Raw genomic sequence first — 27989 nt, forward strand, 5'->3', positions numbered from 1 at the left:
GGAACTTCAGATCGCTGTGCTGTTTGTGATTGGAAGAAAAATAGAAAAAAGTTTTACTGCCAAATATGCTCAAAATATCTGTGTTTGGAACACCATTGTTCCAATGAATGTGACACCATTGTGTATTTCATGTTTTAAAAACGTTAATTAATTTTTATAACTTTTTTTGTTACTACAATTACTCTTTATTTTTAATTTTTTTGTGTATTGAATTAAGATCTAAAGTTCTTAGTAAACAAATTTAACCATATTCAATTTTTTTTTCACTTCCAAAGTTTTTGTATATACATATAAATGGATAACAATGAAAATTATTAAATTTTTGATTAAAGTAATATAATGTGAACACAAACGCATATCTACAAAATTATATGATCATATATTCATTAAATAATTTAATCGTACAGAATTTTGCAAAAAAAATAATTTTAAAACACTGCTGACCCATATTTTTGGACCCGGTCTCCTGCACCGTGCGCGAGTATCCAATCACAAAAAGTTGGCGCGAGTAACGAAAGGTTTTAAAATTTTTTTTGTTTTGATTGTATTTAAGAATTTCTTTATTCATCTTTCTCAGAACCTCTTTGTTTGTGACGAGTTTGTTTGTGGAGAAAGTTTTAACTACAAGTTTTTAGAAAATTATAAAAGGAACATTAGCAATATAACTTCATCCAGATAACTTGATAATAAAACTCGTATGGATAGAAATACAACACACGATTTAGTTTTTATCATCGAAAGTACTATAATTATGTAAAAAGTGTCAACGTTAACGTTAAATAAATTTTATAGAACAGTGTTGGAACTTACAATAAAACTCCCGTTACTTTGTTACGTTTAACACACGTAGACTATTTTAAATATAGACATTTTAATGATAATTATTTAATATATTTCGACATATCTTGCGTTGCTTTAAAGGAATTAGGTTTTTATATAAGAGAATGTTTTAGTAACAGTTGTTTTGTTAAAGTTAAATTAGGGTAAGTTTTAACATTATTTGGATATTAGAGATAATGATGTGGAATGAAAACTTATACTTCTGAAGGTGGGAAACTACGAATATAATGTCAATTTATAGGTTTCTATTGATAATTTCCCACCTCTAATAGTTTTATCTCTTTTTATTGCACAACGAATTATGTTTTCCGTCTTTTGGGTTATTTTGCCGGTTGTTAGAGCATTCATCACTGTATATCAGTTAAAAACAATTGTATTCAATAATAAATACGTTTATAAATCCAGCCAGGAAATCCTTCGTTAAAGGCTGTTTCTTCTTCAATATTAGCCTCCTAAATTGTTTAAGTTATCGCACCATCTTGTTCTTGGTCTGCCAATACTTCTTCGTCGATTTGGTGACTTATCTCATGCTATTCGTACTATCCTATCCTCTGCCATTCTACTAATGTGTTCGTTCCACTCATGTTTCCGTTTTGTCACCCATCCATTTATGTCTTCTAAATTGCATGATCTTCTTATGATTTCGCTTCTCTCCCTATCCAACAGACTTTTCCCTGATATTCGTCGGAGTATTTTCATCTCTGTTGTTTCTAGTAGTCGTCTCGTTTTAGATGTCCCAGGTGTTGTCTCCGCCGTGTATGTCAATATAGGTCTATAGCGATACGCTTTAATTACTATTTTTGCTAATTTTATTTTCTTAATTTTTAATAACTTTTCTCAAAACAAAACAACATTAGTCATTTAAAATCCACATGTAAACACAAACCATATACCAACAAGATGTTTTTTTTCAAGGAAACACTAATTGATTACGATGCCAGATTGCCACACTTTTCAGGCCAACTTCTTAAAATACAAAACGGTTCTCATCTTTTAAAAGGCAGATGCAGTAATTTATGGCCCTTCTGGCCATTATCGTAAAACCGCAAACCAGTTGACATAATGTTGGTGGTCCGGCCAGTCAGTCTCTACACACCATGCGAACGATTCAGACACACCCTCGCTCTCGCTAACAATACCCTTTCGAGGTATAAGCAAAACGCCACGCTTGTTTACCCAAAATAAATAAATATATTACTGTTCGTTGTTACACTTTTTTTACATTTTTAATTAATTCCGTCAACACACACCACCGGAATAGGTCTAATGGCTGCTTTATAGATTCTTGCTTTTGTGTCTTGTCTTAGGAGTTTGTTCTTCCAGATTGTGTCATTAAGACACTTCCTCTTCAACATCTCCGTAACTGGTTATATCTATTCCCAGATATCTAAACCTTACTTCCTGCTTTATTATTTTCCCATCAATTTCGATTTTACATCGTAGTGGGTATTTATATGTTGTTATACATTTGTTTTTTTTTCTGCTGATATTATCTTATTGTATTTCTTGGCTGTTATATTGAAGACGTGTGTTAATCTTTGGAGATCTTCTTATGTGAATATAGTCCTTTTTTGAAATGCAGATCCTGCTTTCTCTATTTACTCTACTCTATTCTACTCTACTCTACTCTATTTTATTCTCTACATTTGATTTGTAGGAAATGGTCCCAATCTTGATTTTACATATATGATTATTTGATTTTACGTAAATTTTTTGCAAAAATAAACCCAGTGTCGTATCCAAATAAAGCTAAAATACTGCCAAAATCATGTTATATTCAATCATAACATATTGTAACTCAGTACCTTTTGTAAATATTATGTTGTATATAATATGTACATCTGAAAATATCTTGATATCATATCTGTTTTGAACTGCTCAAATTAGACGAATTTTGTTTTCGTGTAAGTTTAGCAGTTTGTTTAATATTTCAGTTTATAATTGATTCATATCAAATCAGTAAATAATTATGAAAATACTCAATACATACTCAGTGTTATCATAATCAGTATTTTGTTGTATTCGTTAGGTTTAAATACAGAATCATATGTTAACATTTTGTATATACATTCATGCCATGAGATGGAATATTCCTTGAGCAATATATTTAGTTTCAAAATTATTTTTGTAGTTTTAATACTAATTTTAAAACTCTTCGAAAGTTTAGGTAAAAGATCTCCTTCACCTTTTTAATATAATTTATGAAACTGGCTATATATCACAGGATTGGCTGCTGTCGACTTTTGTGACGATACCTAAAAAAGCAAATGCGAACAGATGTAGTGATGAATTTTGCACTTTAGGATGTACCACAAAATAGAAGAACAACTTGGTGATACACAGTTTGGGTTCTGCAATAACCTTAGAACTAGAGAAGCACTGTTTAGTGTTCAGATTATGGTACAGAGAAGCAGAGATGTCTGATATCCGGTTTATATGTGTTTTATTCGCTTTGAGAAGGCCTTTGATCGAGTAAAACATACTGAAATGATTGTCATTCTTCAGCAGGTGGGTATTGATGATACATACCTACGCATTATTAAAAATCTTTACTGGCATCAACGTGCAAACGACAGGGCTGCATTTTGTTCCCGCAAATTTTTAATATCTATTCTAAGTTCGTTTTCAATAAAGCAGTGGATAATGTTTGCAACATCTGATTAATAGGATCACCCCAACGTGTAATGCATATGGACTCAAGCTAAACACCGTAAAGACAAAAGTGATGGTTATCTATCAGTAAAACGCCGATACAACCGGAAGTGGTAACAGCTTATGGTGAACAACTGGAGAGAACTAACAGTATCACCTACCTCAGCTGTAATCTAAATGAGAACTGGGACATGAGCAAAGCAATTAGAATAGGTATAGAGAAGACCAGAGCTGCATTCTTTAATATGAAGAATCTGTTATGTGAAAACAATAGTACTTTGAGTTCGAAAATTAGATCAGTGAGCTCTGCCGTCCTCAATTAAAACGCGGTATCTGCAAAAACAAATTTAAAATAGAGTTTTTTCTATTAGTGGTTTCCTTATGACCTTATTTATGCTTCTGCAATGTCTGAAAGCCGTATCATTTTATTTATTACCAAAATTAACAAATTGGAATATGCCGTATGCGCTAAATTTCAATACATAGTTGCTTAATTATAATGCGGTATCTATAGAGTACTCAACTAAAAAGCGGTATGTGCTAGCGAGTATCATGCCGCGTTTTAATTGAGCACAGCGCATTTACTGTGTTTTAACTTAATTATTTTTTAATTTTTTAAACATTTGTATTTTGAACATTTATAACATGTAGGTATTTTGCGTATGTAATAAACAAGTATAAGCTATTTATTTGGCTTTTTCGGTAACTATTCTTCCTTTCGGTAAAAAATCCTATTTGTACATAAAATGCAGATACGGCACTATTTCTGATCCAGTAATATGTCTGCTGCTCAATTAAAACGCGGTATATGACTTATTATTAACAGCTTTGATAAAAACATTTTTTTTAAGAATACATTTTTAAATAATGTTCAACTATCATTAGAACATGTTTTGCGTTAAAAAGTTGTCAAAACATATAGAGTCCTGAGAAAAAAATTTGAGAGCCGATTTCTCGGTTTTAAGTTGGCTGCACTTACCGCGTTTTATTTGAGGACGGCAGAGTTGTTAAGTGTTATCTACTCTTTTGTATGGTGTCGAAGGTTGGACTTTAACAGATACTTAATCTGACTTAGTTGGATTTTACCGTAATTTTATGACGGCGAACTATACGTTGAATTGCGTATCAGTTCGACCGAAGTTATAATGTTTGGAGGAGGGATAGAGTGTGTACCCGAAGGCGTTTGGAAGCAAGTGCCTGAGGTACACTTTCAATCATACTTTCATGAGCATATTTTCAATTTCAGAAGTTTTCACTTCTTTCGGCGCTCCTCCTGTGCTAGTTTTTTTTAATAAAAGGAAAAGATAATCAGTTTAATTTTGTTAACAGGTTTTATTATACTAAATTCACATCTATTTTTAATTTAAACATAATCTAATAGTAATTATGGCGGCTAGTGTCTTCAGGTCTATTAGAGAAGTAATTTTCGTTTTAAAACATAACAAACAGCTAAAAAAGATAAAGCGTAGTTATTATTTTTATTAAAATATCGTTTTTTTAGAAAATAGGATTTGAGATATTAATTTTTTGTATAGCGAAGGGGACAGGCAAACAAGTTAGTCAATCAAGAATCGGAATTGATGACAGACGAAATAAGGAATTCAAAAAATGAAAATAAGTAAAGCTTCGGGAGAATATAATATTATTATAGAAGTGGCAAATATTGGAGAAGACAAACTATTAGAGAATATAGAGAAACTGTTCAACTTACGTTTGCACTAAAGTGAAGCACTTACAAGGTAGTTCAGTGCAGTTACCATTTTATTAAACAAAAAACGATCCAAGAAACCTCGAGAATTACCGACCGATAAGCCTGTTAAACTATCTCGGTTATTCACAAGAATAATAACAAATAGACTGGAAACAAAATTAGATTTTTAACAACCTAGAGAACAGGCAAGTTTACGGAAATTTGGTTTATAGAAAAAATATGTTTCTAAAAATTTTGGAAAAATTTACTTTCCTCAAAATAACTTAAAAAGTATTAGTGATACAAAAATCTCAAACAGTAAAAAAATGTAGGTTTTACTGTTATAAATGCTAGTTTCATTTTTCTGTAAGACAAATATTGGTTAAGATATGGCTGTTCAAAGATTGCATACACTCGTGATTAGTGACTCGTTCAAGCTCTTTCAACTAAAACCCTTTCAAAAATAAGCACTCTAAACCGGTGAAACTGACAGGTCATATAAAAAATAGATAAGTAAAGTAAATTGTTTGTAAAGCGGTAACGATTAATTTAATTTGTGGAGCTAAACACGGAAAGATTTTCATGATTTTTTTTAGAAATTTTGAATAGCCAACAATTCTTAAGAATTCAAAAAAAAATTGTTTTTATGTTTATCTATTAAACCAGCGGTTCTCATTCTGTGGTAGGTAGATGTACTGGTGGTAAAGAGTACATGTACAGGTAGATGTACAGCCAAAATCAGCACCACTATTATAATTAATTAAATTACCTAGCTAGATAGGGGGACATTTCAGTTAGGTGGTACCAAAAATAATAAAAAGTATTTCTTGGTGCATGACTTAAAAAGATTGAGAACCACTGTATTAGACAATAAAATAAACTTTACCTCTGGCGCAGCGGCATATATACATTTTTCCATTTCAAATACCATATTATGAAGAGGTTTTATACCTAAAAATATACAAAATATATCACATGTTGATATTCACATTAGGCCATCATTAAATATCTTGATATGATAGTAGCTGAATATTTTTGGCCTAAGGGAATGGGAAAACTGTTTAGTTTTGAAATTAGTTTTTAAATAGAAAATATTTTAAAAACTAGGTAAAGTAAACTTTGTTTTTGATTTATTTATGGATAGCCTTGCTTCAAAACCAACTCATTATACTCGTTGTAACAGCTTTATCGCACCAAAAACTCGTACTCGAACAAAAGCTTCAACTAACATAGGTTAGCGCAGTTGCCACAATTCTCTCAATGTATATTCCCTATGTCCAGCTGAACGGTTTACGTACTGTATGATCAACGAATATAGAAGCAAGAAATAGAGCATATTTCAAATGAAAGAAATGGTCACAGTTAGTGTATGTACTTCAAAATACTCATCTAGATGGCCACTGTATGAACTTCATTCTATTATTTGTAGAACTCTACACTTATAATTAAAAATTTGAAAAAATAAAATGTTCATGCTCAGTATATATAGGGTGAGGCAGATAACTGGTCTATTAGAAATATCTCGAGAACTAAATTCAACAGAATCATGAAAATTGGAATAAAGGGGTTTTAAAGGATGATCTATTAAATGAAAATATTTTCATCTCTGCAACTTCCGGTTATACCGGTATAACTCGTTTTTTTTAAATGTGACACCCTGTATATTTTTACATTTTTGTATTCTCTTCGATGTCTTCTTTCTTAAAATATGAGGTTTTGCAATATTATACGGGGTATTTTAAAAGATAATTACGTTTTTTTAGTAATTTCGTAGCAAAATTACCGCCCTGTAGAATTGTAGTAGTTTGACATCTAAAACTCTACTTACGTTCAAATAATTTTTAATATACTCTACTATTGTTAAGAATCATTAGTATAGCTAAATTTTTAATTTTAATATACAGGGTTGGTCGAAACTCATAATGAGTATTTTTTGAGTTTTCTTAAATGGAATACCCTGTATTTTAGTATTGCAATGAAATTATATTTTATGGTACTTTTTTATTTCTTAAGCATTCCCTATACCTAACTGCTTTAATTTGTGAGTTATTGGTGATTCAAGCTAAACATTAATTGCACCAAAAAATACGTAAAATTTTATTAAGTTGGCCGTGAAAATACTCAATCCCAAATAATTTTTCAGAAATATATACATATTAATCCAGACTGGTCCTTAAAATTACCAATAATGGTTTATCTATCAAAATACATACGTAGTTAAGATTGTTGGTGAGATTAACAATTAAGCACAAATTAAGGCAGTTAGGTATAGGGAATGCTTAAGAAATAAAAAAGTAACATAAATATCATTTCATTACAATACTAAAATACAGGGTGTTCCATTTAAGAAAACTCAGAAAATACTCATTCCGAGTTTCGACCAACCCTGTATACTAAAATTAAAAATTTAGATATACTAATGATTCTTAACAATAGTAGAGTATATTAAAAATCATCTGAACGTAAGTAGAGTTTTAGATGTCAAACTACTACAATTCTACAGGGTGTTAATTTTGCTACGAAATTAATAAAAAAGCGTAATTATCTATTAAAATACCCTGTATAATATTACAAGACCTCATACTTTAAGATAGAAGATATCGAATAGAATCCAAAAATGTAAAAATATACAGGGTGTCCCATTTAAAAAAATGAAGTTATAAGCAACTTCCGGTATAACCGGAAGTTGCAAAGAGATGAAAGTATTTTCATTTAATAGATCATCCTTCAAAACCCCTTTATTCCAATTTTCATTATTCTGTTGCCTTTAGTTCTCGAGATATTTCTAATAGGCCCTTTATTTGCCTCACCCTGTATACCAAATGTGTATCCATGTGTATCCCTCTGTCTTATCCCATTGCCAAAGAAACAATGTGAATTACGACTATATAATCTAAATGAATAGATTCTTCTTTTTCTTATATTAGACATTAAATTTGCCTGTGTTTGATCTTAAATACTAATATAAAAAAAATTACTCCATCGATCAGCATTTAATTATAACGTGGCAATATAACAGTTTACAGCAAATCGTTGCTATTGGACAAATAATGGTCCAATAATGCGATGGTTTAAAAGGGAAATTCCTAGATTGTGTTCCCAAAGTGACGCCATATATTAGTTTTCGGAAATGGGCCAGATTCTATTTATTTTTTGACTCATGTAACATGTAACTAAGACAAGACATCTGTCGGGTCAGCCAATTTAAAATAGCAATTAAAAGCAAAAACACTAACCTGCAACGTTTTTTTGACATGTCAGAACTGATTTCCCAATAGTTGTTTTATACTTAGGAGGTATGAAACCAATAAGCATGTCTTCATTCAGTTTTCCCGACTTTTCCATCTGAAAAAAGAAAATTTTATTTTATTTTATTTTTACGTCATCTACAATAATATGTATCATCTACCTACAATAATTATATGTAAGTAAAAAAATAAGTTTATTAATTATAATGTTCACTTTCAATATAGTATAGTATAGTTGATCCAAAAGATGGCATAACCCAGACATCCAAAGTGAAAGTTATCCTTCAACACCAAATTGTTCTATATGGTCCACACAATGTCCAGAAAAAAGCCACACCATTTTGAGCGTCGGGTTTGGGGGGAGAGGGGGGAGAAATCGGTAAATTCGTGTTTTTTTTAAGTTTTTCGCCAATATTTCTAAAACTATGCGGTTTAGCATGAACAACCCTCTATACAAAATTGTTCTACATTAAATTTGAAATAAAAAGGCCCTATGCATAATCTTTCTAAAATGAATGGTTCCAAAGTTACGGAGGTAGTATATAATATAACTGGTCCAAAAAAAAGGCCTAACCCAAACATCCAAAGTAAAAGTTTTCCTTCAACACCAAAATGTTCTATATAGTCCACATATTGTTCAGTAAAAAGTTACACCAATTTGAGCGTCCGGTTTGGGAGGGAGATGGGAGAGAAGCCGGTAAATTAGTAGTTTTTTTACGTTTTTCGTCAATATTTCTAAAACTATGTTTTAGCGTAAACAATGTTATATACAAAAATGTTCTACATGAAATTTAAAACAAAAAATGTTCTATACATAATTGTTATAAAAGCAACGGTTCCAGAGTTACGGAGGGTGAAAAGTCGAAGTTTTCGATACTTTTTATATTTTTTGGGCAATATTTATGATATAACTATACCAAAAACCCAGACATCCAAAGTGAAAGTTATCCTGCAAAACCAAATTGTTCTATATGGTCCACATAATGTTCAGAAAAAAGTCACACCATTTTGAGCGTCGGGTTTGGAGGGGGGAGAGGGGGGAGAAATCGGTAAATATAAAAAGTATCGAAAACCTCCACTTTTCACCCTCCGTAACTCTGGAACCGTTACTTTTATAACAATTATGTATAGAACCTTTTTTGTTTTAAATTTTATGTAAAACATTCTTCTATAGAACATTCCTTACGCTAAAGCATAGTTTTAGAAATATTGACGAAAAACGTAAAAAAACTACTAATTTACCGACTTCTCCCCCATCTCCCCCCCAAACCGGACGCTCAAAATGGTGTAACTTTTTACTGAACAATATGAGGACCATATAGAACAATTTGGTGTTGAAGGAAAACTTTTACTTTGGATGTCTGGGCTAGGCCTTTTTTTGAACCAATTATACTATACTACCTCCGTAACTTTGGAACCGTTCATTTTAGAAGGGTTATGCATAGGGTCTTTTTTATTTCAAATTTAATGTAGAACAATTTTGTGTAGAAGGTTGTTCATGCTAAACCGCTTAGTTTTAGAAATATTGACGAAAAACGTAAAAAACTAGGAATTTGCAGATTTCTCCCCCCTCTCCCCCCCAAACCCGACGCTCAAAATGGTGTGACTTTTTTCTGAACATTATGTGGACCATATAGAACAATTTGGTGTTGGAGAATAACTTTCACTTTGGATGTCTGGGTTTAGGTCTAACTATACCATACTAATACTGGTTATTTGAACGAATACTGTAATATTCATTATGTAAGAATTACTATGCATAGTTTATTTAAAAATATATGAATAAAAAAATATTAATTTAAAAATATCTGCACTTACCACACCTGAGGTGACCCAGCAACACGACAAATATTTCTAAAACAGAATAGTAGTTATTTTAGAAGTCATACCATATACTGTGAATTAAAACATTACAAACATTGTACAACATGTATTTTATTTTACATAACTCTTTTTATGGTTTGGAAGTCAGCAAACTGAAGCCATAAATATTATTTTGTGGTAGTATTCACCTAAAACAATTTTGGATCTTCATCATCATTCTCTTTGCCTTTGTCCCTATGCGGGATAGGCTCTCCTAGTTACATTTTTCCATAAGATTCTATCTTGGGTTAAAATAGTATGAATCTCCGCCATGTTCTGCGTAAGGGTCTCTCTATGTCTTCTTTGGTCTTATTCTCCTACTCCTTCCAGTAACTAGCAGATTAATAATTCTTGGTATTGGGTGGTTAGCGTCTCGGTGTTTTATATATTATACAAACTATGTTAACCATTCATTGTTGTATATGCCTCGATCCCCCGTACCAAAAAAAAGTTGATTAATAGCAAGCTGAAAATTTGTTAATAGCTTAACGGTGTCTAGTCGGACAAATTTTGATGTATGGGAACACTGGAACAGGGGAAGTTTTAATTGTGGAACGTGATTTTAATTGTGGAACGTTTTGTCTTGACAAGCTTATGATCGTGAAAACTAGCAGGTTGTTTTTAAGTTTATTCAATAGCGAACTTTATACATTATGTCCCTGTAAGTTGTATCCATATGGAAAACTTTTTTATTATTAATTTTACGAAAAAAAGTTATTCTTTATAAAAAGCTCTGCATGGTCCAAAACCTAAGATTTAACCATCAAATATCAAATTTTTTGAATATTATACGAGGTATGTCAAAAAGTTTGAATTTCACTCAAGAGTAAAGTAGATTTATTTTTCGTAATATTGGAAATTGCTATTATGAAAAGTTGTTTGGAATTTAAAACTATATTCTAATATGCAATTACATCCTTCTAATTGAAAATTTTTTTTTTGAGAAATTATGTATAACTATCGTTATTTTTTCAGTTATTTCAATTCTGATAACTCTTTTATTATTAATTTTACGAAAAAAAGTGATTCTTAATAAAAAGTTCTGGATGGTCTAAAACTTAATACAACCAATCTAAAATACAACCATCTTATATCAAATTTTATCAATTTTGTACGAGGTATGTCAAAAAAGATAAATTTAGATCAAAAGTTAAGTACCTTTATAGTTCAGAATATTTCAATTAGAAGGATGTAATTACATACTGAAAAATAGTTTTTAATTCTTAATAACTTTTCATAATAACAATTTTCGATATTGTGAAAAATAAACGTATTTTACTCTTGAGCGAAATTCATATTTTTTGACATACCTCGTATAAAATTAATAAAATTTGACAAAAGATGGTTGTATTGTAGATTTTAGACCATGTAGAACTTTTTATTAAGAATCACTTTTTTTCGTAAAATTTATAATAAAAGCGTTATCTGAATTAAAATAACTGAAAATAATGTTAGTTATCCATAATTTTTCAAAAAAAAATTTGTTTCAATTAGAAGGATGTAATTGCATACTAGAATACAGTTTTTAATTCCAAACAACTTTTCATAATAGCAATTTTCAATATTGTGAAAAATAAAGCTACTTTACTCTTGAGTGAAATTCAAACTTTTTGACACACCTCGTATAATATTCAAAAAAATTGATATTTGATGGTTAAATCTTAGGTTTTGGAACATGCAGAGCTTTTTATAAAGAATAACTTTTTTCGTAAAATTAATAATAAAAAAGTTTTCCATATGGATACAACTTACAGGGACATACTGTATATAATATATGAAAATACGTTTGTCCGACAAATATGCGAGGCATTTTAATAAATCCGACACGTAGAACATGTCAAATGACAGGAATTATATTGGTGGTAAATAGGAGTCTGATTTTTGTATGAGAGTTTAATGAAATGGTAACAAATCAATTGGAAATTCTGTCCTAAAAAATACATGGGATGTTTTCGTAGTCTGAAGTTCGAAACGTATAACCTGTTCCACAATTAAAACTTCCCCTGTTCCAGTGTTCCCGTTCATCAAAGTTTGTCCGACTAGACACCTTTAAGCTATTACATTTAAACAAATTTTCGGCTTGCTATTAATAAACTTTTTTTGGTACGCGGGATCCACGCCTAATAGTACACCATAGCTGTTCTTATGACAACTTTATAGAATTTTCCTTTCAGTTTTGTTCGAATATTTGAGTTACCAAACACACCACTCGTTTTCTGTTTCAAAATCTTTTCCTGTACCTCCTATAGTCATGATCATCATCATCATCGTCATCTAGCCTTCTGCGTTCAAAGTTGAACAAAGATGTCCCATAATTTATTCCAATTGTGTCGGTCTTGAGGTTCCTGTAGCCAATTTCCAGCGATACTTTTGACGTCGTCTCTCCATCATGTAGGTGGTCTACTTCTGCTTCTTCTGCCTGCTCGTGGTCTGCACCACCCTGTAATATTTTGGATCCACCAGTGGAGTGCCAGTTCCTTTTCAGTCATGCTATGCGCTCTAAGAGATATGTGACGCCTGGCCTTTTTATTTCTTATTTGCTCGTTTATAACATTATCTCTGAAAGTCAGTTCAAGTCTCGACCGTTCCATTTTTCTTGGGCCACTATAACTTTGATTTGTATGGTCTAGAGTCTAGATAAAGGAAAGTGTTTCGACGCCGTAAGTCATACTATACTCAGTGTACTCACACTGTGTAAGCAAGTACACACTTTGCTTTCTATAGTCATATATTGTATATTTATGTTACATTACATTACATTATATATCATATATCTTCCAAAGAGAAGTGCATGTATTCTGTCAGTATTTTGATGGAGCTGCATTTTCTTACCTACTGACGTAAATAGCTGTATAGATAAATTTTAAAGAGGGCTGGGGAGAGGCAGAAGCTCTGTTTAAGACATTTTGTTTGTGCGACATTTCAGAAGCTTGAGTTCCAACTTTAACAACCGTTTGGTTATCTCTATAGTTATTAGATTGCTTTGACGCCGTTTTTTTCCTGGAAGCCGTCCGTGCATGCACCCCGGTGCAGGTTTTCAGCTTATTGTGCTTTCTTCCATTTGTTCTCATGACATCCAACCCAATATAGTAGTGCCCTTCACTAGCCTGTAGAGGTCGATTAGGTTACTGCCATGTACTGTCGGACTTGATCTGCAGTCTCCATATATAGCTTGTCTCTTGCGGTCCAGAGTCTCGCAATCGCACAATAAATGTCTGACGGTATCGGTATCTGCCACTGAGATCTCCATTATACAGGGTGAGTCATGAGGAACTATACATACTCCTACCTCGTATAGAGGCCCCTATGGGGAATAACAAATGACCATTAAAAAGTGTCTGCTCCCATTGTTTAATAATATACAGGGAGAGTTTCGCATTTTGACAGAAACTTGTATTCGTCATAATTTTTGAACGGTCAGATCGATGTGTCTCTTATTTTGGTCAATCGTTACACTATTACCACCTAATCAACTGATTTAGTCAAACTAGAAAAAATCAGGCCCGGATTTAAAAAATAGTTCGTTTTGGTCTTAGAAAAAATTTCACCCCGTATAAGCTTTTTGAAAACTCTAATATGAATTTTACAAATTAGACAAATAGGCAATTAAAATGGCATATTTATTTTTTTCCCCACACGATTACTTAATTTTTTATAAAAATATCAAATTTGACTATGAATTAAAAGTTTGGTAAAGTGAACCATAGATTTAAAAAAATTAACTTTTATTACAAAAATTAATTTTTTTTTAAACAAATATTTAATTTATGTTACCACCCAATCAACTGATTTATTCAAACTAGAAAATTATCAGGTCCGGCTTTAAAAAATTACTTCGTTTGGGTCTTAGAAAAAATTTCACTCTGTATACGCCTTTGGAAAACCCTAATATGAATTTTACAAATTAGACAAATAGGTAATTAAAATGGCATATTTATTTTTTTCCTCACACGATTACTAAATTTTTTATTAAAAAATCAAATTTGTCAAAATCGCAATTTTACCATAAAAATAAAAAAAATTAAACAACGTTTTTCTTAAAATCAAAAGTTTCACCATTTTTTTTTCTATAACACGTCTAGATCTAAAACTCCCCACACAGTTCTCTTTGGACTCTATAGTTTAACATAGACGTGATCCAATAGATAAATTTTAAATTTTTTCACTTAATTTTTGCGATTTAACTTTGCAATTCACGAATCTGCACCTTTTATTTTTAAAAATTTAAAACTTTTACAAGAAGAAGACTGAAAGTCTACAACAATTTTCATAGTCTTCACAATGGTAAGAGATATGTGCTGTAAAAATTTCAGAAAAAAAATATTAAAATGGAACAGAGTTGTAGCAAGTTACCGTGATTTCATTTTTTTTTTCATTTTTAGGTTAAAATTCCGATTTTGACAAATTTGATTTTTTAATAAAAAATTAAGTAATCGTGTGGGGAAAAAATAAATATGCCATTTTAATTGCCTATTTGTCTAATTTGTAAAATTCATATTAGAATTTTCAAAAAGCGTATACAGGGTGAAATTTTTTCTAAGACCAAAAGAACTAATTTTTTATATCCGGGCCTGATTTTTTTTCTAGTTTGAATAAATCAGTTGATTGGGTGGTAACATAAATTAAATATTCGTTAAAAAAAATTAATTTTTGTAATAAAAGTTAATTTTTTTAAATCTATGGTTCACTTTACGTAACTTTTAATAATTATTCATAGTCAAATTTGATTTTTTTATAAAAAATTAAGTAATCGTATGGGGAAAAAATAAATATGCCATTTTAATTGTCTATTTGTCTAATTTGTAAAATTTATATTAGAGTTTTCAAAAAGAGTATACAGGGTGAAATTTTTTCTAAGACCCAAACGAACTAATTTTTTAAAGCCGGACCTGATTTTTTTTCTAGTTTGACTAAATCAGTTGATTGGGTGGTAATAGTGTAACGATTGACCAAAATAAGAGACACATCGATCTGACCGTTCAAAAATTATGACGAATACAAATTTCTGTCAAAATGCGAAATTCGCCCTATATATTATTAAACAATGGGAGCAGACACTTTTTAATGGTCATTTGTTATTCCCCATAGGATCCTCTATACGAGGTAGGAGTATGTACAGTTCCTCATGACTCACCCAGGTGTCCTTTTACTGGAAAATGTTCAGTTAGAAAACCTGTAGTGATTTTGAGCTGATTCCTGTTCATTTTGAACAGTTCTTCAGCTCTTTTTGCGCATGTCTGAGGTATAAAACTCTTCGCATGCGTTTACGTGGGAATTTCTTCCCAGTATTCTTTGTGCTGTCTTCGTATCCAGCCTCTTAATCGGTCTCTGATTGTGCTTTTGGGCACTCCCAGTGGCGGTTCTGGACCGAAGTATCTTGTTGCTGATCCTTATCTAGCAAGTTCGTCAGATTTCTCATTGCCAGCGATCCCTTGATATACAGGCACCCAAATGAGTTGTACCTCATTATGTTCCGCCAGGGTGTCAAGTTCTTCGCGGAATTCCCATACAAGCCTTGATGTTATCCTTGGGTTCTTTAAAGCCCTCAAGGCCGCTTGGCTGTCTGGACAGATATTGATTCTCTTATATAAGTCCTCAATCTGTTTATCCGTGCACAGTGCAGGATACCTCTGCCTGAAATACTTGTCCTAGTGGGATGGAACCGCTATAGTTCCTATCCTCACTATATACTCCTGATCCCGAACAATCTTCTGTCTTGGACCCATCTGTATACCAGGTGTGGCCCTCATACTTCAGATGTCTGCCAAGATTTTCCCATACCTCTCTGGAGTGTATTTCTATACATGGAAAGGTATTTCTATTTTATATTTGGGGATATAATGGTCTGTTTTGACGCCGTTTATATACATAAAATTTATATCTGCTTCTTTTATTGCTATCTATAGTTATTGCAAAGGGATGAAGTCGAATGCGTTATGAAGATCTATAAAAGCTTCCAGGCACGTGTTAAAAATTACGGAAAGTAGTTACTTACCTTAAATTTAACGTCATCTTCGAAAACACCCTCTTTCGCTTTATCTATTATTTGTTCATTCACACCTGTTTTCCCTACACATTCATTGTGTAGTACTTTTGTAAGCTCTATAACTTCTTGCTTAAAATCCTAAAATATACGAAAACTGAATTATTTTTTAAAATTATTAAAAGGGAAAATCTACTAGAATATCAACTGGATTAGTTAATAGTAGTAATAATATTTTCATCTGTTTTCATGAACTTGCATTAGCGTGTAGATAAGATAGAGTAGAGTAGAGTATGTAGAGTTTTCCCAAAGATAAAGCAAATACAGATGATAGGTAGTTTAAGTTAAAGAAGTTTAAATTTCATTATCAAATAATGAGAATTAGACTGAAGTTTACCAAATATCATTTTGTCATCAATAAACTGGACTATAAACAAGAAGTAAGATCGAAGATAGAGGTAATAAACCAGGCTTTATCAAAATGAAAAGCTTAGGTATTTTGTAACAGTAGCATTACATGAAGAAGAAGTGATAACTGCGCCAACAAATCTCATGTAGTTTTCTCGTGTTGGGATTATCCATTACAGATATCAGACATTGTCATATCTCTCAGTAAAAGTTGTCCAGTCTGCTTTTTTAAAATTCCATTTAAGACGAAGAAAATGTTGGTATTTAGATGCCAACTTCTATTAGAACTGCTTGTTGGCTATGTGGGAAATCTGGGTGTACTGCACGTGAAGCTGCCAGGGGTTGATTGTTTTCGTTTGTAGATTGACGACACAAAGTATAGGTACACATCTGGATTGTATTCTCGTCTCCAGGATGTAGATCGAAAAGTTTCCTGATCTTTAGCCTCAAAGACTAAATAAGTGTCAGCCACTTCGTTGCAATTTAGCAAAGTATCGCCGTTTGGGTCACTTTGCCTATATTTCCGGAGTTCGTAGTCTTCTTCTTCTTCTTTTTGTATAGACATGACTGTCTGTTTTTTCAATGTGCCTCTAGTAAGTTGTCGTTCCATCGTTTTCGTGGTCTTCCCACTGATCGTCTTCCTGTTGGGGAACCGTCTCTCGCTATCCTGACTACCCTATTTGCTGTCATTCGGCTTATGTGGTCATTCCATTTCATTCTTCTGTTTCTTACCCAGTTATTCATGTTATTCACCTTGCATCTCCTTCGTATATCTGTACTTCTAGCTCTGTCCCATAGAGTCTTACCATCGATTTTTCGAAGGGTTTTCATCTCCGCTGTTTCGAGCAATCTTTTTGTCCTCTCTGTGTCGGGTCGTGTTTCTGCCGCGTATGTCATTAGTGGTCTGATGACTGTTTTGTAAATTCTGCATTTCATTTCTTTTCCGATATTTTTATTTCTCCATATCGTGTCATTCAAGCAACTTGCGGCTCTGTTTGCTCTATTCACTTGATCTTCCACTTCTGTTTCAAGCCTTCCGTAGCTAGATAGTGTGACGTCTAGGTATTTAAACTCCATCACTGGTTCTATTATCTGACCTTCCAGCTCCAATTTACATCTTATTGGATCTACTGTTATAACCATGCATTTTGTCTTTTGAGGAAATTAACATGTTAAATTTTCTGGCGGTTATGTTAAATTGGTGCAGCATACGTTGTAAATCATCTTCACTTTGAGAGATTAGTATTGCATCGTCTGCATAGCAGATTATTTTAAGTTGTTTTCTCCCATTTGGTATCCTTTTTTAGTTCTTAATTTTTTATTATTTCTCCATGATCAGGTTGAACAATAAAGGACTCAAGGAATCCCCTGTCTTATCCCATTACCGGCTTCAATTGGGTCAGTTAGTTCATCTTCCACTTTTACTTTTATTGTGTTGTTCTGGTAGATGTTTTCGATCGTTTTAATTATTCCTAGAGGTACCTCTCTCGAGTATAACAAATAGATAACGTCCTTTAATGTGACCCTGTCACATGCTTTCTTAAGGTCCACGAAACATAAATATACCGGTTTGTTGTGTTCCAACGATTTCTCTTGAACTTGCCTCATTACGAGTTCGTAGTGACTGTTGAAATCTCCAACATAAACTGTTCAATAGTAATACCACTAGTGATTCAATTTTCGCGATAAGTCTGTCGATTTACTTCTAAACGAAACTGAGTTGCTTGAAAACACCAAGAGTCCGTAGGACGAGTGGTGTTTTCTTTAAGCAACTCAGTTGAGTTTAGAAATAAAAGACAGACTTATAAGATAAATAAAATCACGAGTAGAGTGGTATTTTATTAGACTATTTCACGAACAAAGTGATAGGTCAAAAATTCAGTAGAATGAGAGGAAGGAATTTCCTAATACATTTGATCTAGGTAACCCAAATCTACCCATTTTTTGAATAATTCACAATTAGTCATAATCATGAAATATTTATTATAACTATAAATAATTTGTTATAATTATTTTTTACCTATAACAATAAATAGTTGAAGGCCCAGTCTTTTAGAATGAATGCTAGTCTTTCTTTGTTATTTTCTGCATCTAATTTGTAGTTGCGATCCACACAGAACATCATAAATTGTCTCCATATATAAGATTTAGATTTTCTTGTGTTACTCGGTATATTTTCTTCAATGTTTTGGTTTATAACTGCGTTTGAAGTACCACCGAAACGACTCATTTTGACGTATACAGCTACAATAATTTTTTTGGCAAACGTCAAACTTTGCTTTGCGATCGGTATCCATGGTTACGTCGTTGAAAACACGAAGCTGATAGACCAATCAGAATTGAAAGACCTGGCTAATTGGCTCTGCCAAAGCCATTTTCCAAAAAAAAAAAGAATTGAAAGACAGTTGGTGTTTTCGCGATAACACAAGCTGTCTTTGGTTTGTGATTGGTCAGATTATGTGAAAATTTTAAGATGAGTGAAATAGTCCGTAAAATTGAACCGATATTTTCGATTAGCCGATAAGCGTTTTGTTGTATTTTTTTAAGAGGAAACAGTAGCGATCAACAGGTAGCCACAAACGCGTTCCAAGATTGCGGCTCTAATTTTGAATATTTTGTCGAGATATTTGGCACACATATTCGTAATATAATAAAGAATGGCGGTACAGAGCCCAATTTCAGGAATATGTTGGTATGTGCAAATTACTCTACAACTAAATAAAATATTGAAAAAAAGAGCCTGTACCGCCATTAAGAAAGACAAAAAAATACACTTTCTTCAAATAAATTTTTTTATCCCATGCCTAGATTTTGTGTAATCTTGGAACTACTAAAAATCGATTTTTTTATAACAAGAAATCGAACGTCACTGACTTGGCAACATTTTGCGCCTATGTGTATAAAAATTATTGTTTTTGATAGTATAAACGTCACTGTCAGTGTGGCGAATTACCCACGCACTGTTGCCTCACTTTTGAAAGTTCGCAGAATTTTCGCAATATTGGACCGCGTTTGTTGCCACCTGTTGATCGCTACTGTATCACCTTAATAGGGTATTTATTAGCGTCAATTTGTTCACAAGTCCATAATACAGGTTCGTGTTCAGTTTCTGTTATTATTTCAAACATCCTTATTTATTATATTTTCCTTATTTATTTTCCATCCTTATTTATTTTTTATAATAATATCAATAAACAGTTTCTCTATGCAATTATAAAGATACCAGTTATTTATTTTTACAAACAATAAATAGCAATGCATGTTTGTAATTATTTGTCATTGGTGTCATGTAATTTATGGTTATTTTATGTAATTACAATATAAAATAATTGTTACACACTTAAATAAACGTTGAAAGGTCAATAAAAGACACTGGAAATATAATGTGAATATTAATTATTACAAAATAGATGATACATACATTAATACGGACTACACAACTATGTGGGACGATCTGTTAGAAGTTGATAGAAGAAGAGGTAGTAGAAGAAGACACCATGGACAAAAATGAGTGACGAAGAAGAGCAATGAACAGCGACCCTTGAAAAGGAAAAATTTGAGGAAGAAGAAGAAGATTAATACGGACCACAAATCAAGTATGCGAACTTAGTGAAAAACATTAATATGTTTTAAAACGTGATGTTCTACGAGTAGCTATGCCTATAGGAAATATAGGAAACATTATGTAGTAAAGAACAAATCAAATTGATAAAATAAATAGAAAATATGCATTAGATAAAGTTCTTTCCAAATTATATTATATAGTACAGGGTTGCGAAAAAGTCTGGCAACACGTTATTTTCTCGGAAACCGCAGGAACGATTTTTATAGATTTTGGTGGGTCCTCTGGTGGGTCTTTTAATGCGGCCGATATTATAGTGGTAATTACATTGTTGTCAAATCTTCCGTTTTTCTGTAAATCTAATGAACTTTCTTATTTCAAATGAAACAGCCTGTATATTTCTTAGGTTTCGGAATCCTTAAGGGATACTGATTATTTTTCATATATTTCCTATACCTAAATGCCATAATATTTGAGTTATTTCTACATTTATTAAAAAAAAATTTAAACAATTTATAAAAATAAATTTTTTTGGCCCGGTTAGACATTACTTTAGGTTCTTTGGATCATTAGGAACAAAAAAGGTCTTTTGTAATTTTTCTCTAAAGTTAATCGGTTTTGAGTTATAAACAATTTAAATTGAAAAAATTGAAAAAAACGAAAAATGACGATTTTCAAGGTTCAAAAACACAAGTAAAAAAAATAATTTTTAAAATTACAAAGTACCTAAATTCGAGATCACACCTTCTTCGAACAGATACCTATAAAAATGTTTGGCACGTTTTATTCTAAAATATTGCTTTTTAATTATTAATGAAGCGCATATGAGAGAACGGGCGATCGCATTAACAAATAAAAAATAATATTTTAAAATGAAACAAGACCAAATTGCTTATGGGTAACTGATAAAATAAGGCTTGAACTTGAATTTAGGCACTTCGTAGTTTCAAAAGTAATATTTTTACTTGTGTTTTTAAACCTAGAAAATCGTCATTTTTCGATTTTTTTCAGTTTTAAATTGTTTATAACTCGGAAACGATTAACTTTAGAGGACAATTACAAAAGACCTTTTTTGTTCACAATGATCCAAGGAACCTAAAATAATGTCTACCCGGGCCGAAAAAATATAAATTGTTTAATTTTTTTTTTAATAAATGTAGCAACAACTCCGAAATTATGGCATTTAGGTATATGGAATGTCATATGAAAAATAATCAGTATCCCTTAAGAATTCCAAAATGCAAAAAATATATGGGGTGTTCTATTTGAAATAAGAAAGTTCATTAGATTTCCAGAAAAACGGAAGATTTAACAACAATGTAATTGCTACTATGGTATCGGCCGCATTAAAAGACCCTCACCCACCAAAATCAATAAAAATCGTTCCAGCGGTTTCCGAGAAATTACCGTTTTGCCAGAATTTTTCGCAACCCTGTCCTGTATGTACTTACTTTATTTTTGAAAAGATAATTATCAGTTAACCTATAAATTATTTCTTCTCGGGTGTTGGCTTTTTATTCGCCTTTTTGCTTTGTTTAGGTTAGTCATCTGTTTTAGCCATCTTGAGTTATAATCACTTTTCCTTTGTTGGTTCTTTTTTGCCACAGCGTGACTCATTCCATTTTTTTTATCAATGCTAGCATCAGATGACAAAATAACTAGAGAATTTCATAAAGACATCTATGCCAGCCAAAGACCCAGAAGTAGTTTTACCCATTACAGTTTCAGAAGTATTAGCAGCTTTAAAGAAAATGAAGAACCATCGATCATCTGGTGACGATGGATTCGTTATTGAAATAATAAAAGTTGGAGGAGAAATCCTACTATATTTAGTAAGGGAACTGTTTAATAAATAATTACATGGGGGTACTATTCCAAAGAACTGGACCAATGCAATGATAATCTTGTTATAAAAAAGGTGATATAACTAAATTAAACAATTATATTAAGGAAGTGAAAAAATCAGTCTTTCGACTAAAAAATTATACACCCTTTTGACAGCTTGTTGACCGATAAGTACAAACTCTTTATGAAAATCTTAACCAGAGATTCTTCAACAAGGATGTGCTTCTTCCAGTACCTCGATTTCCAAATATTTTTCCTTGCAGGATGGCTTGTAGCTTGCCGGCAAGCAGGCAAGGCTGCATACTATCACCTCTATTATTTAACGCTTAGTCGACTTAGCTTAGCTTAATGAAAAAGTCGGCATAAGAGTAAATGGAGTCTTAGTTAACATCAGATATGCAGATGATACAGTAATAATACCCGATAGTTTACAAGACCTGCAAAGACTCATGAGTAAAATAGTAAGGTGTAGTAGGGAGTAGGTATGGACTCTCTCAATACCAAAAAGACGAAGTTTATGAAAATTAGTAAAAACAACCATAATAATAACGAAATTTTGATAGTAGAGGGCCAGCAGATCGAAGTAAAAGTTCACTTAGCTAGGAGCACTTATAACAGAAAATAATGACTACACTGCAGAAATCAAAGTCAGAATAGAAAAAGCACGTTCTAATTTTATGAAAATGAAAAAGGTCGTATGTAGCAAAGATTTAAGATTAGCTCTTAAAGTACGCCTAACAAAATGTTACGTATACAGCGTACTATACTATGGAGTGGAATCATGGACGTTAAATGTAGAGACAATGAGACGACCTAACGCCTTTGAAATGTGGACCTATAGAAGAATTATGAGGGTTTCCTGGGTAGATAGAGTTACGAACAATGAAGTACTGAGAAGAATAGGTAAAGAGAAGAAAGTTGAACTTACAATTAAAGAAAGAAAACTACAGTATCTCGGACATGTGATGCGGGGCGAGAAGTATGGCATCCTGCGACTCATAATGCAAGGAAAGATAGATAGCAGAAGAAGCATCGGAAGGAGACGAATTTCATGACAGAAGAACCTGAGAGAATGGTTTGGATGCAGCTCAAAACAACTATTTAGAGCTACTGCCTCAAAAATTAAAATAGCTATGATGATTGCCAACCTCCGTAGCGGAGATGGCACCTGCAGAAGAAGAAGTAGATCTTAGAGAATAGCTTAAGCCGTTCGCTGCCGATCACGACCCAGCGCGTGATATGGTTACTTAAGTCAGGTGCCGTTAAAAAAAAATGGCTACTAGCTGAGTTCCATTCTCTTCGATAGGCAAAAGAGAAAGAAAGAGAAAAGATGATAAACAGTTTAACAGCAAAACGCAGCGTTTAAAATTCCTCAAACCAGCCAGGATTAGTTCATAAGAAAATATAGCCATAACTTTATAGAGTATTAATGGATAAACATTTGCATTTGTCGATTATGAGAAGGCTTTCGAATCTGTAGAGTGTAAAACACTACAGGAGAAGAGCTTAATAAGGAAGACAGAAGTAAGAAACACTGATATCAATAAGTAAAAGAGTTACAAGACCAAAAAATATAACATAAGGATATTTATTAAAAATGAAAAAACTTACTTTTAAATCTAAATCTAAGGGATGTGCAGCTATTTTCGCGGTTACAATTAAAACAAACACTGGTAATAGAACTCAATACATTATGCTACGTTTGTTTATTTGAATTTTTTAAAGAGATATTTATATTTTCCCAAGTATTTATATTATACTGCATTTATTAACATGTCCATTAAAATGTTACATTTAGGTTGTATTTCTTAGAGGAGTCAATTTTATTTTTTTAATGTGTAGGGGGGTTCAGTAGAAGCTTAAGTTCAAGTTTTTGGGGTCGCCGCCCTTGTCTCCCGACGGCCATATTGGAAAAAGGGGTGCAAAGGGTTTTCGCGCTGTATCTTCTAAACTAGCAATCCTACAAAAAATTTAATTACGCATAAAATGTTGCAAATTAAATTTTCTACAATTTTATATATATTACTTTTTATCGTCAAGTGGCCAACAAAAAAGTTATAAATAAAAATATTAGAAAATTTTGTAAGAAGTTTCTTTTTGGAGGTTATAACTTTTTTTCCGTTCATTTCACAATAAAATAACATCATAGCGATTTTGTAGAGGATTTTTCAATGAACAATTTTTGTTATAAAGTTGTTTAATTTTATTTATTATCTAGGTTCTACAGCGCTCTAATCTTGACCAGATTCTCGAATTCTCATAGGAATACAATAAAAAAAATACTTTTCTATCTATATATTAGTCAGCGGCAGCAACCTTTATGCCGACCACGAAAATCAAATTTAAGGTGAATGACCAATTTTGGTCTATTTTTATGTTGTCGAGGTCGCTGAATCCGAATATGAAGTTTATTTTTATCTAGATTTGGTGGAACATGTTCAAAAATCAAATTTTATACAAAAATGCCGAAAATCAATTTTGATGATTTTTCAAATTTACCTCGCTGTATCTTTGGTCGGTGTAAATATTTCCATTTGAACATTTTACTGTTTAATCTCTGAGGTATGTAGATAACAACGTTTTTTGCTCTTCTTAAGAATTTTGTAATATGCGGTTGCGTCATTCTTCTTCTAAACCGGCGAATTTGTCCTCAAAAAACTTCTTGTGCCGTTTCTATATAATATGCTTCTGGTTATAAGTTTTATAGTGGGGAGAAAGGTCAAAAACAGATTAATAATAGCATACCAATGTTAAAATCATAATAAATTGTATGAATAAAAAATATATATAGAATATAGATAGAAAAGTAAGCCTAACTTTTGATTTTATTATATCCCTATGAGCATTCGAGAATCTGGTCAAGTTTGGAGCGCTGTAACACCTGAATAAATAAACAGAATTAAAAAAATTTATAGTGGAAATTGTTCACTAAAAAACCCTCTACAAAATTGCTAAAATGTTATTTTATTTTAAAATGAACTGAAAAAAATTATAACCTCCAAAAGGAATCTTGTTAAAAATTTTTTACTTATTTTTGTTTATATCTTATTTGTTGGTCACTTGACGATAAAAAGTAATAGAAACAAAATTGTAGAAAATTTAATTATACCCAATAATACCCAGTCTACAAAAGCCACGTTCCCAGGTATTTAAATTTGCTCACTCTTTCAATGGACTTGGTATTCAGTGTTATGGTGGAGTCACTAAGATTTATGAGAACGATACGTCAAGAAATACGATTACCTGAGAACACAGAAAAAATCAGTTTAGGTTGAGGAGTAGGATAAGAAGTCAAAATTTTACTAAAAATGTTCGCGGTAGCTCTAGAGTCAATATTTAAGAACACTTAATACAAATCAAATGATATTTGCAGACATTGTATTAATCGCAGACAACGTACAAGACCCAATGTACCGGGTGTCCCAATAAGAATGGCTCTCGGCCATATCTCAGGAACCGTTTATAGTAGAGCTTTGAAATAAAAAATTTTATAACAAAAGTTGCCTCAGGAAAAGCCTGGAAATTATTTTTATAATTGTGGGTCCACCGCTAGAGGGCGTAATTGAATATCAAAAATAAAAAAATCTAAATATTATAAAATTTTCCTAATAAAGGGGCACTGGAAATCCGATTATTGTATTCTTCATCAAATTCTGCGCATATTTGATTTAACAAGTTTAACTCTACCTTTGCAAATAAGAGGTGGGGGTGAGTGGGAACCTTGTTATGAAAAAATGGCTGTAAGTCCGGTTCTGCTAAATCAAATTTTGAAAACTGGGTCTTGTTGAAGACAGATCTTTTTCTTCAATGTAAGCGTGATAATTTTGAACCATCCTAATAAGTAATAAGCCAGCTGGGAGGCGTTATTTAATTTTTTTCAGAAATCTAGTTTTCTTTGGAAAATATTAAATACAAGTATGCATTTTTAATCATACTTTATAAAATTAGATTAAATTAGCAATAGAATAGCGAAAACCGCATGTCGATACCTTTTTTCTATCTCAAGATATCTCGAGAAACGTGTAAATTTTATACATAACTGTTACTATCACCGGTAAACTAAGTTAATGAAAAGTAGTGTGCCGTGGAAAAAAACAAAATAACATTTTCCAGATGTCAACGTATAAAAATATAATTAATTAAAACAACAATATAAAGAGAAGCAATACTATTAAAATTAAATATAACACAGAACAAAAAGAACTACTTAGTGACGACCTAAATATTCAAATTGTTGCCCATCATACATTACTCTAGAATACATTATCCAGAGAATACTAAACGCCATTCAAAGCATATCGAGAGCAGAAATTGAGACTGCTGTTCAATCTACTCTTGAAAGAGTAAATGTTTGCAACGAAAATGATGGGCAAAAATTTGAATGTTTATGTCCTCACTAAATAGTTGTTTTTATTTCTTTGTAATAGGGCTTTTCAACGCTTCTCATTTGTTTCGAGCCTCTGTCATATGCCGTATAATCCGTGTATAATATTAATATACGAGATATGAACGAGGCTTGAAACAAATGAGAAGCGTTGAAAAGACCTAATATACGTTGAGAACTGGAAAATGTTTCTTTGTTGTTTCCATAGCACACTACTTTTAATGAATTATTTCGTTTACCGGTGACAGTAACAGTTATGTTTTTAAATTTACACGTTTTGTAAGATATCTCGAGATAGAAAAAAGGTATTAACATGCGGTTTTCGCTATTCTGTTGCTAATTTTGTCTAATTTTGTAATATGGTATTAAAAATGCATGTTTGTATTTAATATTTTCCAAGGAACACTAGATTTCTGAAAAAAATTAAATACCGCCTTCTAGCTGGCATATTACTCAGTAAGTTGATTCGAAATCATAACTTTTACATTGATGAAAAAGATCTATCTTCAACAAGACCAAGTTTGCAAAATTTGATTAAGCAGAACCGGACTCACAGCCAGTTTTTCATAACAAGGTTCCCACTCACCCCTACCTCTTATTTCCAAAGGTAGACCTAAACTTGTCAAATCAAGTATGCGTAGAATTTTATGAAGAATACGACGATCGGATTTCCAGTGCCCCTTCATTGGGAAAATTTTGTAAAATTTAGATTTTTTAATTTTTGATATTCAATTACGCCCTCTAGCGGTGGTCCCACAATTATGAAAATTATTTCCAGGCTTTTCCTGAGGCAACTTTTGTTATAAATTTTTTTATTTCAAAGCTCCACTATAAACGGTTCCTGAGATATAGCCGAGAGCCATTCTTATTGGGACACCCGGTACAATTGAACAATACATTCACTTAAAACTCTGTCTGAAAGAGCAGAATTACAAGTAAACTTTGAGAAAACTAAATTTATGACCTATATAATAGATGTTGGAGAATAGCTAGAAGAGAAGATTAGATGAAATTTAAGAAAGGCAGGTGTAAGAAACAGTGAAATACATAAGTAAAAGAGTAACAAGACGTAAGACCAAGAAAAAATATACCATAATAATAATATATTAAAATAAGGCTGTAATAATATATTAAAATTGAAAAAACTTACTGATAAGTCCAAAGGATGTGCTGCTATTTTGGCTGTTACGAATAATACAAATACTGGTAATATAAGCCGATACATTATGCTGTGTTTGTTGTACTTATTTGAGTTTTGTTATCGAAATTTTTATATTTTCCCAAGTATTTATATTGGTGACTCTCGTACACGAGTACACGGGATTTATAGTTTTTTTTTAAACTAGTTTTTATATAAACTTTTGCACTTGTTAATTTCCGATTAACTAGTAATTAACTTAGTAATAACCTATTATTAACTACAAGAAAATGTTTATTAGTAATTATTTTTGTTACATTTATGTTTTAATATAGTTTTTATATTTTGTATTACATTACGTACATGCAAAGACCAA

General features: G+C 31.9%; 1 protein-coding gene across 1 annotated transcript; it reads right to left on the reverse strand.

The window, feature by feature from the left end:
• Positions 1-4804: 4804 nt before the first annotated feature.
• Positions 4805-27806, reverse strand: LOC114332996 (uncharacterized). The gene is made up of 6 exons (XM_028282801.2): positions 27626-27806; positions 16289-16417; positions 10249-10284; positions 8419-8527; positions 6069-6133; positions 4805-4941 (listed from the first exon to the last, which is right to left on the reverse strand). The coding sequence occupies exons 1-6, from the start codon at positions 27698-27700 to the stop codon at positions 4924-4926; spliced, it is 432 nt and encodes a 143-aa protein (XP_028138602.1). The 5' UTR covers positions 27701-27806; the 3' UTR covers positions 4805-4923.
• Between the last annotated feature and the right edge of the window lie 183 nt (positions 27807-27989).

This window comes from Diabrotica virgifera, chromosome 4 (genome assembly GCF_917563875.1).
Source record: "Diabrotica virgifera virgifera chromosome 4, PGI_DIABVI_V3a".
NCBI lineage: Eukaryota > Metazoa > Arthropoda > Insecta > Coleoptera > Chrysomelidae > Diabrotica > Diabrotica virgifera.

Bases quoted from the DNA above. Each gene is read 5' to 3' on its own strand.
- LOC114332996 (XM_028282801.2), bottom strand. From the start codon at position 27,700: ATGTATCGGCTTATATTACCAGTATTTGTATTATTCGTAACAGCCAAA. The intron at 16,418-27,625 runs GTAAGTTTTTTC...CGTATATTTTAG, and splicing joins CACATCCTTTGGACTTATCA to GATTTTAAGCAAGAAGTTAT. The intron at 8,528-10,248 runs GTAAGTGCAGAT...TTCTTTTTTCAG, and splicing joins GCTGGGTCACCTCAGGTGTG to ATGGAAAAGTCGGGAAAACT.